This window comes from Lepisosteus oculatus, chromosome 9 (assembly GCF_040954835.1).
Source record: "Lepisosteus oculatus isolate fLepOcu1 chromosome 9, fLepOcu1.hap2, whole genome shotgun sequence".
NCBI lineage: Eukaryota > Metazoa > Chordata > Actinopteri > Semionotiformes > Lepisosteidae > Lepisosteus > Lepisosteus oculatus.
Window position 1 is genome coordinate 29952868 of NC_090704.1, and position 15537 is coordinate 29968404.

At 39.8% G+C, this 15537-nt stretch overlaps 1 protein-coding gene across 3 annotated transcripts in view; it reads left to right on the forward strand.

Annotated features, from left to right (window-relative positions):
* The window catches only part of patj (PATJ crumbs cell polarity complex component), a 225057-nt gene that overhangs the window by 20790 nt on the left and 188730 nt on the right, over positions 1-15537 (forward strand). For all 3 annotated transcript variants that reach the window (XM_015356178.2, XM_015356179.2, XM_015356180.2), the window contains exons 9-13: positions 217-319; positions 1572-1660; positions 2700-2841; positions 7480-7611; positions 14685-14764. In XM_015356178.2, the coding sequence (XP_015211664.2) occupies positions 217-319; positions 1572-1660; positions 2700-2841; positions 7480-7611; positions 14685-14764 (546 nt within the window). The remainder of the gene's footprint in view (positions 1-216; positions 320-1571; positions 1661-2699; positions 2842-7479; positions 7612-14684; positions 14765-15537) is intronic.

Below are 15537 nucleotides of genomic sequence, written 5' to 3' on the forward strand. Positions count from 1 at the left end.
ACACATGAATGTGTGAATGGGAAGCAGATGGCTCTGACCACGATCACGTGATAGACAATTGCTTACTTTTGCTTGCATTTCTTAATTGGAGTGTAGCATAAAAAATAATTAACTACTAGAAAGTTAAAAGAGTTTGTGAAACTGCTTTTACCCCCTTGGAACTCTGTAGAATGTCTTTCCCTGTGTGCTTTTGAGTTTCACCTCTCGGCCTCACAGTTGAACCTTGAGGGTTATGAGATCCATGACGTTCCCCTGCAGAAGAAGGAGGGCCAGAGCCTGGGCATCTCCATCGTTGAGCACACTGGGAGAGCCGGTGAAGGTGAGGTTTTGTGCTCTGCTTTCTTGCCGTTGAGTGTTTTTCCTTCATTTGCCTTTATTGTTAGTGTTTTGAAAACCTTTGGCAATGTTAAGTTTGAAACGTTTTTTCTCAGTTGGAGGTCCTTAAATAAAGAAATTGGTTTGCCAAATAATTAGAGACAGAACAAGAAAGAAAAAATGTTTCTTACAAAACAAGCTCCCCACCTCATTTGACGTAGTCTGAGCATGCATCTCTTCTGTGGTGAGAGGTAACTGAAACAAAGTCCTTGGGTGCCCAGGAAAAAAGTGATACATAGAATGCTGGCCCTGTTTTTCTAGTACTGTTAGGCTGAGGCCTGATTAATTTGTTCATCTGTGCACTGTGTGGCCTGCAGTCAGTAAACAAAGCTAAGACCACATTCTTCACAGACAGGTGAGATTTGCCTTTGTCTGCAAGTTACTGCCTGCACTACTGTTACCCTCACAGTGTGGTTGGATGGTTGGTTAGTCATTGAGTAGTAGATCACACCAATTGTTTGAGTACATTATCACATTTATGTGACAGCTGTTTGTGACAGGCCTTTCTTAATTGATCGATTTAATCAATTACCATACCAGGATTTCATTGGATCAGGTTTAGAATCGGTTAACTTATAGCTTCTGTGATCACACTGCTGTATTATTAAAAGGACATGAGGCCAGGTGAGTATTATAAGCATAGTGATGTCACTATGACATGTTCATTATATTTGATGAGCCCTGTATAGTTACAGTACCCTATACTATCATGAGACCCTATTTCTATGGTGTTAAAAGTACAATGCTATAAAGGTGTCACAGGCTAACACCTGGCCTGTTTCTAAAGCTGTGGTGACAAGCTCCACATGCCTAATGAAAATTGTTGGCTGCCTAATAATCTCTTCATTTCAATGACCTTGCATATGGCACAATGACCAATTTATTACTGTGAAATTGATGCAACCCCTTATATGAACCAAGCTGGAAGTCACTATAGCAACCCTGCTGGTGCAGGAGAGGACATGTTGTGACAACTCATTAGAAGATTCCTCTATTCCGTGTTGTGCACTGTAAGCACAGCCAAGACCATGTGTCCCCATTTCCTCTCTCTGCAGGTGCCTCAGTCCTGCTAGCTGATTCTCTGACCTCTTGTGCCATAGTGGCTTCTCATGTGCAGTTGGGACCAGGGGTGTCAAGGTGTCAAGGGGTGTGGCTGTCCTAATACAGTGACTAACTGCAGTTCATTCTTCTCTCAGAGTCTCCAGGGATATTTGTGAAAACTGTGATACCAGGCAGTGCTGCGGAGCAAAGCGGACAAATCCAAGTCCATGACAAGATTGTTGCGGTGAGTGCGTGCATTCCTTAATCAATTTTTAATTAGCTTCTCTGTTAACCCTGTAGGTTTAAAATCAGTAGAGGATGTCTTATCGGTTTGAGTCAATTGATAAGGAAGCTGAGAAAACTCACTGACCAAGGCTGAAATAATTTATTTAGTTTTTACTTATTCCAAACACCACATTTTCTGTTTTCACTAAGGTCAGAAAAGGGTCAGATGTGTTTTCTTAAATATATTGTAGGTATTTTCTAAACTGTGGAAGCTCGTGGGTTATGTAACATTTTTTTTGGATTTTGAAACATTATTATTCAGTTTATTTTCATAGAGCATGTTTTACTATATACAATGATTTAAATATGGGCCATCAGTGTTATTAGTGACCCTCCTGGAGATAAGTGACCCTTTTTGCACTCATCCTTTTTGTAAATCAAAATCGGAAATACTATTCCACTACCTTTTTCAGCCAATGGTTTCCATTAGATGTACTGTAGTGTTGTAGGGCAGCATAAATATGAGCGTTCACACAGAAAAACTGCAATCTGTGGTCAACAGAGATCCAAAGACATGCTCTCAGCATCAAGCTGGAACAAGCCAGTCCTATAAGTGCCTGTTATAGGCGGAAACCTTATTACTGCCCTTCCGGGCTTCTGCCTATACTGCTTGGAGCAAAACTAGCTAGATTGATTGTGCAAGTCCAGACAGCAGTGGGACTGGAGAATAATACATGTAGTGGATTTCTGTACAATACAAAGGTCAGCAGAGCCAGATCAGATTGAGGAAAGATTAAGGAGAGTGTAATAGAGTGGATCACTGTAATAAAATATCAAATGTATATTATAGTATGCATATATTAACCAGATCTTAAGATGATTCATGCTTTTTAATGACTAGTTTCCATTACGATAACAACAGTCAATTCCAATCATGTGTAGAGCAGTTGAAAGAGTCTAAGTCAGGTGTTGGAACGAACAGATCTGCCCTGGGCGGGGCAGTTCATGGCAGACATGCTGGGGCTCTGATTCTGTGCCTGTGGCTGCTCTGACTGCAGATCGATGGCATAAATGTGCTTGGCTTCTCCAATCGCGAGGTGCTGGAGGTCATGAAGAGCACGGGGCGCACAGTGCACCTGACCGTGGCCAGGAAGAGGTCTTCGCAGAAGCACGTGCCTGTGGAGAGATCCCTGGATAAAGGTAAGGCTTCCTCATGGAGCTTTTATAATCATGAAAGAGCTGCACCACGTTTTGTCCTTCAAGGAGACTAGGAGCAGTGGGTGCTGGGTTCTTTATACAAAGTGTTATACTGTAGCTGTTTGGGGCAAGCTATCTCAGCATGTCGAAAGATGATTGGCTTCAGAATGTATCATGATGGGTTAATTAACAAAATCATCAGAAAACCAACCTCCTCTGTCTTAAATTTTTATCATTTTCCATATTATAACAACTACAACCACCACAATATCCTTACACTTGTATAGCGCTCTGGACATTTTACTGAAAGCGCTTTGCAGGGAATGATGATAAAAATGATGTCAGGCTGGGAATGGTACAAACAGCAGCCATAGTGTGCCAGTATGTTCACCACACACCAGCTATCAGTATGAACGAGAACAGAGTGATGAAACCAGTTCATAGATGGGGGTTATTAGGAGGCCATGATTGGTAAAGACCAGGGGGAAATTTGGCTAGGACACTGGGCTTAACATCTCTACTCTTTTTGAGAAACACCCTGGGATTTTTAATGACCATGAAGGACAGGATCTCGGTTTCATGTCTCATCCGAAGGCTGGCAACTAATTTTACAGTATAGTGTCTCTATCACTAAACTAGGGAATTAGGGCCCACAAAGACTGCAGGGTGAGTGCCCCCTACTGGTCCCACTCACACCACTTAGCTTAGCTTTCCAAGAAGGTATCCCATCCAGGTATGGACCAGGTGCTCATCTGCTGAGCTTCAGTGGGATGCCACTTGTGAGTTGCAGGGCAATCCAACACCTTGGATTTTTTATTATGCTGACCCTTTGCCATTTTATAGGCAACAGAAAAAATGTCTGCCATTCTTAAATACATTGTGCACCATGAATTGAATGATGAGAAATCTGTTTTACCTCTTGTCAGTCTTTCGGTATATCCAGCACAATTTAAAATCAGGACATCCCTCCATCTGCCTCTTTTTGTTTGTTCCAGGACAGGTTTACTTTTTACCTCTTGTCTAAGTCACTTCTCACTTTCATTACTGGAAAGTTTACTTCAGATCACTTCATTAATTTAAGTGCACTTTTTTCCTGACTAAATATACGGCATTTTGGTATTTATAACAGTTCCAATAAAGTCTGCTGAAAGGGAAATGAGGATGCTTCACACAAAGCACAGTCCAAGACTGGAATGTAAATTAAAATTATTGCTTATGATGTGAGTTTTGTTAATGTAGTGGTGTAGTTATTGGTGTTGGGGTACTGCCAGTCACTCACCTTTTGGAGCTAAAGACAAGGTCAATGTAGTTATTAAAGCATAACTGGATGAGTCACATTAAAAAAATAAGCTTATCTGTACTGTGTGATTATTTTCTATATTATGTGCACCCTGGTGTTTCTGTGCTGTTTATATCTGAATTATATATGTTTAATGGTTATAATTTAATACAACCATTAACATTACATCACATTGAACCAACAAGGACAATTTATCACTTCAGGTATGGCAGTAACCTTGTTTTTCCACCTCATTGAAACTCACAAGGAAGCATTGAGTTTGTAATTTGTCATTGCCAGGTAGTTTGGAGTTTTGATTGAGTCGGCATCTCACTACACATTTTAATGTGGTTTTCTTTTCTAAAAAATACTTTTGCCAAATCTAGTATCAAAACGTTTACACACACAGGATGGGTTTTAGAAATTAGAATTTGAAACTCAAAGCACCAGGTGAGAAGCTTTACCACCAACTAGAAGTAGTCCAATTTGTTAAAGATGCAACAGCATCAATACAAATTTGAACATGCTTTCATTTTCAGTCATAAGGCCAGTTGTAATGGTAGTGTGCAAGCTTTGAAATTGTTCACATCTCTCTGTAGGTCTAGTTCGAACCAGGCAGTCTAGTGAAACAGAAAATTGTTACCCAGAACTACCAACCTGAGTCCCAAACCTGCTGCTCTTGAAAATAAATATAACTCTAATGATCTTTAATGTTGATCTTTCTTTCATGTACTTGACATTCTTTTCTGGTCTAGTCTGGCTGTGAAGGATACTTTTTCTGATGATCTTATTCCTGAACTAACCTGTAAAATCTGGATTACCTTCTTTATTATGTGTAAATCAGATTCCCAGCCTGAATCTTCCAGGTAATACATGTCAAATCAGGTAGCTTTGTAAAACAGTCAGCTCAATAAACATTAAACTTCTGTGACTAATTCATAGGTTAACATACTGTATTCAGTTTTACCGTGCTCCTCTTTTTAAAGGTGTTCAGTATGAGGACACTCACAGTCAAAGGTCATGGTTAAGTGCTTTTTAATTAAAGTAATCAGCGTAGATATTCTGTTGCTTAATTGTACAAAACATCATAAGAACCATGTTTTCTGAAAATGATCCTGGGAGAGATTGATTTTAGTATAAGTGGATATGTTTCACACTTTGAACTGTGACTCAATGGTAGTATTTGGTCCAAAGCATCTCTTTGAAAGCTCTGTAGGTGTTTTTTGAAAAAAAAAAAGTAAAATGTATGCCTCAATTTATGAATGTAGCTAATTCCTAACTGTTTGAGAGATGAAAGTGTGTAAACTGATCATGAAATTCTTATTTCTATACTGTATATATTAAACGTTCTAATTCATTCTTGGGGTTTAGAAAATTACCTAGCAGATATCTGAATCGTCAGAATAAGGAAACTGCTTATATCCCTACTTGACCCTAACACAATAGTTAAGATGTATATACGCAGATAGATATAGATAGATAGATAAAAATTTAATATGTAAAAAAGACACATTGAGCAATTGCATTGTAGGAGGTCACACTATGAAGATGGCTCTTCCATTTGGCTGTGAGAGGCACACCTGCCTTGTAGTAAAAATCTCTAATGGGTATATTACTTTTTTTCCCTAAACAAGCAGGTTTGATGATTCAGTGCTGTTGTTACAGTACTTACCTCCATAAAATATTTAACAAGACAAATAGACCTAATAAAACGTGTAAAAATTCTAAGAATGCAGACTTACTGATGAATTGTCGTGGGAGGTCAGGATGGCATTTTCCATTTGGTTGCAAATAAAGTACCTTCATTGTTGTGAAAATCTCTTTGTAACTGCAAAAAAGTTATGAAATAGCTCGCTTTGTTATAGAATCATTTTTTAAACTCAGTGTTTATAAATTGAAAGATACAGTGGCTGTCAAAACTATTCCACACTCTTTTGTTACTTTTTGTTGTGTTTGAGTGTGGAATCATAATATGTTTAGTTGGGAGTTTTTGCTATTAATTTACAGAGAACACTCTATAAGCAGTGAAAACTAAATTCTACAGATCCTTCTAAATTATAATATAACGGAAAATAACTGATTAAATAAGTATACAGTCCTTTTGAGTCAATATTTGGTAGAGGCACATTTGGCAAAAAAATACAGCCATGAGTCTTCTTAAATTCGTTAGTACCAGATTTGTATATTTGATCCCTGCAATTTCTGCCCATTCTCTTTTGCAAAATTGCTTAAACTACCTCAGGTTGGATGGGAAAAGTCGTTGAACGCAATTTTCAACTCCTCACACAGATTCGTGATTGGATTGAAGGCCAGACTTTGACTGGCCATTCCAGAACATTGACGTTTTTCTATTTAAACCACTCCAGTATGGCTTTGGCTGTTTGCATTGGGTCTTTGTCCTACTGGAAGATGAATCTTCTCCCAAGTCCCATGTCTCTTGCAGACTGCAGGATTTCTCTGTACTTTGCTGCATTCTTTTTTCCTTCTATCTTCACACCTCTTCCAGGCCATGATGTGGCAAAACACCCCCATAGCATGAGACTGCCACCACCATGCTTCACAACAGGGATGGTGTTTTCAGGATGATGTGCACTGTTACACTTGTGCCAAGCAAAACACTTACTGTTGAAGCCAAACAGGTCAATTTTGGTCTCATCAAACCATAGAATCTTTTTCAACTTGGTCTCAGAGTTTTCCACATAAAATTGAAGTTTTCCACAGTTTTTTGTCACTCATCCATCCAACAAACTCCATTTTCCATTCAACAATTTCCAGACTCCATTCAACAAACTGTGTGTAACTTCTAAAGACATTGGGCTGCCCCAGAGCCTATTTAGGTGTGTCATAGTGAAACGGGGTGAATAATTATACTTATTTTGTGTTTTATATTTATTATTGATTTAGTAGGATCTGTAGGAACTTGTTTTCACTTTGACATTGTGGCGTGTTTTGTGTTGATCAATGGCAAATACATTGTAAATAAACACATTGTAATTCTAAGTCCAAGGGGTATATACTTTTGATAGCCACTGATTTTGTGTACTAAAAGTAATGACCCTGATCACTCAGGATATGACCCGATAATCATGAAATAGAAGCTTCTGAAACATCTCATGTTAGTCAGATAGTAGGTTTAAGAGTGAACGTTAAGATCCAGGTTGAGTCTGTTTTCAGTTCTGCCAGGGCTGTCTTTTTTCATGCAATATTTGTTCTTTACAGGACTCTGTTGCCCTTTGTGCATAGACCTGGGACTCAGAGTCGCGTATCTCTAGCCCCAAAACTTGCCCATATGAAATTCAACAGTGAATATTAACTTGGATAAACATGTATTGTACTTATTGTTTTTGTTTTTTTCCTGACAGTCGTAAGGGAGCCTTCTCGTGTGTCTCTCAGGAGGTCAGCTGAAATCAAAGTCAAGCTGGATGCCCAGAAGGGACCTGTCTTTGAACCCACAGACCTGATGCTCAGTGACATAAAACCGCAGATAACGCAAGGTAAGCCCCATCCTTCTCCCTCAGTACAGCTTCCACTGTGCTGTCCCCTTTTCGTCATTGGATTTCTGCCTAGTGGAACGGTTACATGAAAAGAGTTATACATTTTTCTTCATGCTGAAAAGAGAAGAAAAAAACACAAGAAGAAAGCTCCACAGTCAAAATGTTGGAGCATGGAATAAACCTTTACTTGTTCCTTTGCAGCCTACACATTCTGATGCAGCTACCTACTGTACTTGAAATACATTTTACTCTTCCAATGGTAAATTCATATACCCCAAAATTCAGATGGATTAGACCATCTGTTGAGGATCCTTGAGAGGTAGCCCACTTTATCCCTAAACATACCTTTTACTTTCAGTGGATTTACAAGGCGGACAAGCTCATCTGGAATTTGCTTTGTTTTGAAAAGGACTGAGGTTACACAACCTTGGGTAGTTTCATTGGGAGGTTGGTGATTCCATTTCCAGTATCCAGTTTATGACATTGGTATGTTAATGGATTTCCACAATGCAAGAGAAGAAGCACCATCACTTAACAGGAGCACCCTGCTGTGCTTAGCAACCACTGTGCACAGTAAAGGTGACCAGAAATGCTTTTGCCTCTCATTTGATTTTTTAGTGGCAAGATGGTAATACTGTAGCGCTTTCTGCTTCACGTGGGTATGTGCCCTCGCCGCTGACGCCTCAGGTCGGCCCCCACTGCTGAGGACTCGAACCCAGGCCTCTGGCGTCACTCAACAGGGAACCAGCCAGCTTAGCTAAAGGGAGATCTCCCATCAGCCCGGCCGCTGAGGTCCCTGCTATTCACAGGGAAGGGCGGCGATGTCACCGCGCTGGCAAGCCGGCTTGCAACAACCTGTAATGTTGGCCGTATGTGTTACAATACACATGATTACAGGGTTGGAGACCTCATGGGAACACTTTAAATGTTTTTCAGAGACTTCTTCCCTTTCCTTCATTCTGCTTAATACATTAGCATTGAGCCATTGGAAAAAGTCAGTGGACTGCATGGTGGATGGCATTATAGATGCTCGGAAGACTTATGGGATGAGAAACTTTGGGTGGGGCATGGATTCTTAATCATCTCTCAAACATCCCAGAGGACCAGGCAGAATTTTGCCCAAAGAAGAACTGCTGCAACCAGCTAGCTTTGATCAGTACACATGATGCAGGTCTTCAGTGTAAGTTATTGACAGGTATTGCCCTCATTTATATATTTGGTTTACAACACAGTCTAGAATAATGTCTCTTTCTCAAACTCTTCTATGTCTGGAAGACATTTGATTACCTTAAGGCTTAAGGAGAAGGTAGAAGGAGGAAACTTATCTTGGGCATCTCTTAAAGCTCCCGGGCACTTGTCATTCTACAGATCTGGATGCTTCATCTTCATCTTCTAGTATGGTCTATCTCAGAATTCTACTGAAACCAGACCTTTAATTGTTACAATAGTTAGCTGGTTGTAACAGACACCTAGAACAGATCACATTGGAAAGGTCCCTATATTGAGACAACCCTCTAAATGTGTTCAGTTTAAACATTCAAGTTTTGATTATTATTTGAAGATTTTTTTTAGAGTATACATTAATTATATATATATAATTATATTCACCTAGTTGGACGTGATTGGCAGATGGTAAGGCCCTCTATCTGAAGGTTGTTTTGGCATCATTTAATACCTTCCAACTGCTCAGCTAGTGTGCGCTTCCTGAACTTGTTCAATTTTTCCCTGGAATCAAAATCCCATGGAAAGTCTTTGTGGATTGCCAGTGGCTTTACAGCCTCAGCAGTTCTGCCACGACTATTTTGAGGTTTAAAACCTGGGCGTCTTGGTAAAAAACAGAACTGCAATCTAGTTTTATAACCTCATGATACTCTGAAAAGTCTTTTTTATTATCTCAGTAACAGTTCAACTACTGTGATGCAGTTTTGGAAGTTGAACCGTTTTGTTCCCCCCAAAATATTTAAGAATGCATGGAACTGGATGGAACTTGAATCCATTGTATCTGACAAACTGTCCCGGACAGATTATTTTCAATCTGGAGTGGGGCCTATACTGAGACAACTCCCAACGTAATCTGTAATTTTTGACACCAACCCACATAGCGTTAAAGAAAGAGCTCCACGCACGAAGCACTTGGAATAGTGTTTTTTTTATGCCGAGGCTGTCACTGATAGCTGCCGTTTGGGTTTTAATGACTCGGCTCCCACCAGCTAAACGTTACTCAGGACTGGAACATTATACAGCCATGCCGCTTTGGGCTGGGGTCACTCCTGGGGCAGCCAGTCACTTTACACAGCTGAGTCTCCGTCAGGCCGTCTTGCTTGTGCGATCCAGGCAGTATTACGGTCATGTTAGAAGGCAGCGCAGATATAAATGTCAAGATAGTTGAGCTGCAGCGGAAGATGGGCTCAGAACTGGAGCTTGTAGCAAGGCTCATGTTACACTCTAGCCTAATTAATCCAGACAAGCCATTATACCTGCCAAATGTATAAATAAAGTGTTCTGTTGCACCATGCTGATGTGATCCTCTGATAACAATGATGGCTTGTCAGGGGCCTATTTCCCGAAGGGGGAATCGCACAGCTTGTAAAACGATAGGCATTTTAAATCAAAACAATATAGCCGCCTCCTCCCCCTTTTTTTTTTTCTCTGGTGCTCAGGCTTTCTTCTTCTGTTAAAAAAGATTGCATGTTTATGACATTAATGGATGGGTGCTGTTGGGAGGTTCCCTAGATATCAACTGCACATTTGCAAAATCAAACTTGAATCGGAGCTGGCTGCACTTCAAAAATGAAGAAGAGAAGGCACACTTTCAGGTTAGGACCGTATTTGCATTTTTCTTTAGGAAAACGAATGCAGTCGCAGACCGTAAGACAGTAGTTGTGTGCAGTGGCGTGTTCTACTTCAGTCATTCTGCGCTCAGCAGGGATCCTTGATCTGGATGGAATCCAAACCTTCTGTCATTTCAAGCTTCAGAGGTGACACCTGTTGTGGTACTGTTACATCCATTTTCTCCCTTCGGTGAAACTGTCTCAGTGTGTTAAGAGTAAGCTTTGACATTGTCAACATGTTCTTCTGTTAATTGCTTCCACTAAATATCTGAGCAGCACCTTTGGTGGTAAAATGATGTATCAAGGAGGGTCGTGCTGATTATTCAAGTGAATGTCCTACATTCCTTACACATTGCACATTGGCACTACCTCTTTGGTTGTGACCCACATGTGAATTGCACAGTTCTCCATCATAGCCCTGGGCCTCATTCAGGTGTTTCGCTGCTTGACACCTTTTAATATCTTTTTAAAAGCATTCCAAAAGGAGCTCTCATTATAAAATGATTCATTTCTCACCTGAGCTACACTGCCTAAATATCAATATAATTATTTGGAGAATTCCTGACCCCCTGGACAAGTATCATTATAACTTAGATATTACATTACACACCAATTTGAAAAACAAAGCTTTTCTAATCCAGAGTCTTCTGAAATCAAGAAATTGCTATGGTGCTGTAAAAAGAGCTGTTAAGAAAAATGTGTGCAATACAGTGAATTATTTTTAGAATACTTCAGTAGAGTTTAAAATAGCATATTCTTAACATAAGCAGAAAATAAGAATATAAAGTAACCACAATCTTTATTCTTTGCAGACAGTGACCGAACAGGAATCTACTCCTTTATTGCAATCTTAAATTAAGCTTAAAGGTTACTTTTTTTTTTGTCCTGAAACTTCCAAAATAAGTAATGTCAGAATGGAGTTCTCCTTCTGGATGTAAAGTATAATCTTGGTTGCAGGCATGCTCAGTTTGTATGTTTACAAGGGCCAGTGTTCTTGCATGTGATTCTAAAATCCCTTCACTATATTATTTCGCCAATTCGGATAACTCACTCCTTCCAAGACTGATACCAGAGGAAGTTGAAAAAAGGTTTCTGAGTGCTGAATTGCCAACAGGATACTGTAAGGCGATTACGCTATAACAGCTGTCAGGCACTCTTATGACAAGGGACAAGCCCTGCCCTTATTCAAGATGGAATTAGGATCTTGATCTGCAACAGGACATTCTCCTGTAATCTGTAGTGTAATCTGATCTGTTTCTGTGATGTCACCTACCAGCACTCTCACCAGAAGGGGTTTATAAGACGTTATCTAGGCTCAATGATTCAACAGGTCTTTTAGATGATCTAATCACTAAATCACCTCACAAAATGGTTAAATTGCTAAAAGCAAATGTCATAGTTAGGGTTACCCCCTACTTGCAAGAATAATGTTTGTTTTGGTAGCAGAGTATGCCACCACTCTCTACCCAACACCCAGAGCACAATATATGAAAACAAATACAAAGAACACACATTCTAAACAAAACAAGTTCCCCATAGGACCCCCGATACCAAACAAACGTTCAAACGTCCTCCATGTAGTTGTTTGGGTGGTTTTTAGGCATTTTCTCCGGTCCAGGCTATCCCAAACAAATGGTTCCCACTTTCATTTCTCTGTGTCCAAGGTCAGGTGAAGAGGAGTGGGAGGAAGATGATGCTGGAGTCTTCCTCAGCTCCTCCTTTAGAGTCCCTGTTCTTCTCTTCTCTTAGAGTCCTCTTCTGGGTCCTATTCTGTTATCTGTCCTGTAAACCTTCCTCCTTCCTAAAATTCCAGTTTTGCCCTGGCTGGTTGGCTTTAAAATTTAATGTTCAGTAACGCAAAGATCTTTTTCAAAATGTTTTCATACAGGATATTCAGTCAGGTTTTGTACAGTGCCTTCAGAAAATATTTGCCCGCGTGTCACAATTTATACTGCAGACTTAAATAAAATACGTTTATATGGATTTTTTGTCACCCGTCTACACAAATTATTCCATAATGTCAAAGTGAAACAAAAGTTCTGGAAATGTACTTTAAAGAAAATGCAAGAATCTTAACTGGATTCATCACTTTTCCTATGATACTCTAAATTGAGCCCAGGTGCAACTAATTTCCTTGTGAGATCACTCTAAAATTCGAAAGAAGTGCATTCGAATGGGTCAGTTTCATTGACATGATGGCTGACATGATTTTAGAAGAAACTTGTCTGTAAAAGGTCCCTCAATTGACATGTGCATGTCAGAGCAGAATTACCAAGGAGCTGTCTGTACAACTTTGTGATAGAATTTATAAATCTGGGGAGGGGTCTAAAAACATACCTAGGGTCTTGAAAGTTCCAAGGTGAAAAGAATACAGAATCACTCACATTTTTCCCGGAGCAGGCAATCCTCCCAAACTGAGCAACTGGGAGAAAAGCACCTTTGCTTAGAGAAGTGACTAAGCAACCAGTGACCATTCCTACAACTAAAGAATTCAATGGCTAAGATGGGAGAAACTGTCCAGAGGACAATAATCTCTGCAACAATCAGAGGACGGCAATCTCTGATTTAGCTTCTAGATAAGAAGCCACTCCTGAGAAAAGGCCACATACAGTAATAGCAAATGGCTGACCCCGAGACCATGTGGCAAAAAGGCTATCTGGAGCCTTCTGAAAGAAATATTGGCTGGTTCAAACCGAATACCAGTCATCACCCATGTAACCATCCCTACTATGCAATGTGGTGGTAGCAGCATCATGCTTTCAGCGGGGACTGAGGTACTAGTCAGAATACGGGGAAGAAAGAATGGAGTCAAATACGGGCAAATTCTTGAGGAGCACCTGTTTCAGTCACCAAAAGACTGTAAAAAAAAAATAGGACAGTGACCCTAAGCATTCTGCCACATTCACAATACAGTGGCTTTAGAACAGGAATGTGAATGGCCCAGACTTGTATCCCATTGCAAATCTGTGGATAGACGTGAAGATTATGGTTTATTAAATCCCTCCATCCAACTTGACAGAGCTTGAACAAATCCGTAAGGAAAAAATCCCCAAATCCAGATGTGCAAAGCTGATACAGACATACCTAAGAAGATTCAAAGCTGTAATTGCTGCAAAAAGGGGCTGAATGCATCACTAACCAAGATATTTGTTTTTCATATTTTAATTTTTTGTTATACAAAATATTTTAGCCCCTTTAAGCTGTTGTGAATGTTTCAGTGCATTAAAATTTCTAGTTATAATGTTTTGGATAGAGGGCTTGATGAATACTTTTTGGAGGCAGTGTTACTGTCGTTTCCTTATGGGTTTACAAACTTATGAAATAGTCATTGTGAAGTATTGTTTCAGGTTACTGAATTCTGAAGGAAAGACATTCCCAGCAATGGGTTCTGCAGCTGCTCTCAATGAAACCGCCTTTGTGAATTGAGGTTTGAAGCGTGTGCCTTCAGTTGAAAATGGGGTTGTCTCTTAGGTAATTATGTGAACTGTAAATCAAATATCTCATTGATTATAGATTCCTAGTGAAGTTATTTGTATAGAGGGGCTGTTTCAACTTCACTTTGGCTTTTCAGCCCCGTGTCTGGAAAGCAGATGTTCACCGAGGCTTTGCTCGAAATGATGTATTTATTTTTCAACATCTGTGATTGAGAGCACTGTAATAGCTCTAAAATGCAAATTTAATCAGATTACTTGTATGGATCTTGTATTTCTAGGTAAAGGAATTACGTAGTTAGAGCTGCAATACTACTCCTTATATAAACTTTTGACCAGTCGTGAATCTTTAACTTGTTTCTCACAGAAATTTGAACGATAATTATCCATGTTTAACTGTTGCATAATGTTAGGGGAATAAACCAGAACATTTCTTATGATACTGTACATCATTTGCTCTGTTTTCTAGTATATTCATGATAGGTTTGGGATTTCCTATGGCCTTGATTCATTGTCTTATAATCCATCACTGTGATTTTCGTGCCAGCATGTTGCCGTGCAGCTGTGTTGTCTGGTCACTTTTATTCTTCACAGCTGTGAGATTTTTGTTAATCAGTATAGATTTCTGGGCTCACGTTTGGCCTTTTCTGCATTCTTTGAATACACTTTAGGACCCTGCAGTTTTTAAGGGTGTCTCTACTACACCACAGGCTCGTGGCTTTTCTTTGTTATTGTAACTGACCTTTTATATTTTGAAGACTCACTTTCCTGTGTCTGAATTTGCTTCATAAATATTTTGTGTTTTCTGCAGATCCAGAACCACTCACCTTGCCTCAGGACCATTTAAGAGCCAAGTGGGAAAGTGCCCTGGGACCGGAATATGAGGTCATGGTAAGGGACAGGATCCTTGCAGTTTCCTGCACTCTGGCCTGCATTAAAACAAGCCCTTTGCCTGTCTGTCAAGGACTTGTTCCTGAGGTGTGATCTGATGGCAGCATTCAGCTTGCATTACACAGTATAAAACTTTCATGGGATGTGCAATTGGATTTTTGTTTTGGGTATATTATACTCTACGTTTTCATTTAATTTTGGCAATTGACCTGAAAGGCAATGTACAGAGAGTCACTCACCCAGTGTAGCCCTTCCTTTCCACTCTCCCATAAGTACTTTAATGCTGTCAGTGAACCTGCACCAGCTGAACTGTAAAGACAGCATGCTACAGCAGCAGTGTTTAGTCATGCGGTACAGATAAATGGCTGTTAGGTAACCCTGATCCTCAAGCATACAGGTGCTACACAAGGCTACATCATTGAAACTGGAACATTCTTAGAATGGAAGTGATGTTTTGGAACTTATTGTTTTTTTTTCCTTGAGGAGTGTTGTACAGTGTAGTCCATAGTATCTAAGCATCTGGACAGTGACACAATTTGTGTTGTTTTGGCTCTGCACTCCAGCACATTGGATGTTTTAAATGAAACAATGACTATGGAGTTAAAGTGCAGGATGTCAGCTTTGTCCCCTAAAATGGGAGGACTATGTGTAAAAAGAGCTTTAATTCTTAACCCAATATAGACAAATACCCTCAAATTAAAGCTGACATTAAGCGCTTTATCTTTGTCATTGTTTCATTTCAAATCCAATATGCTGGAGCACAGAGCCAAAGC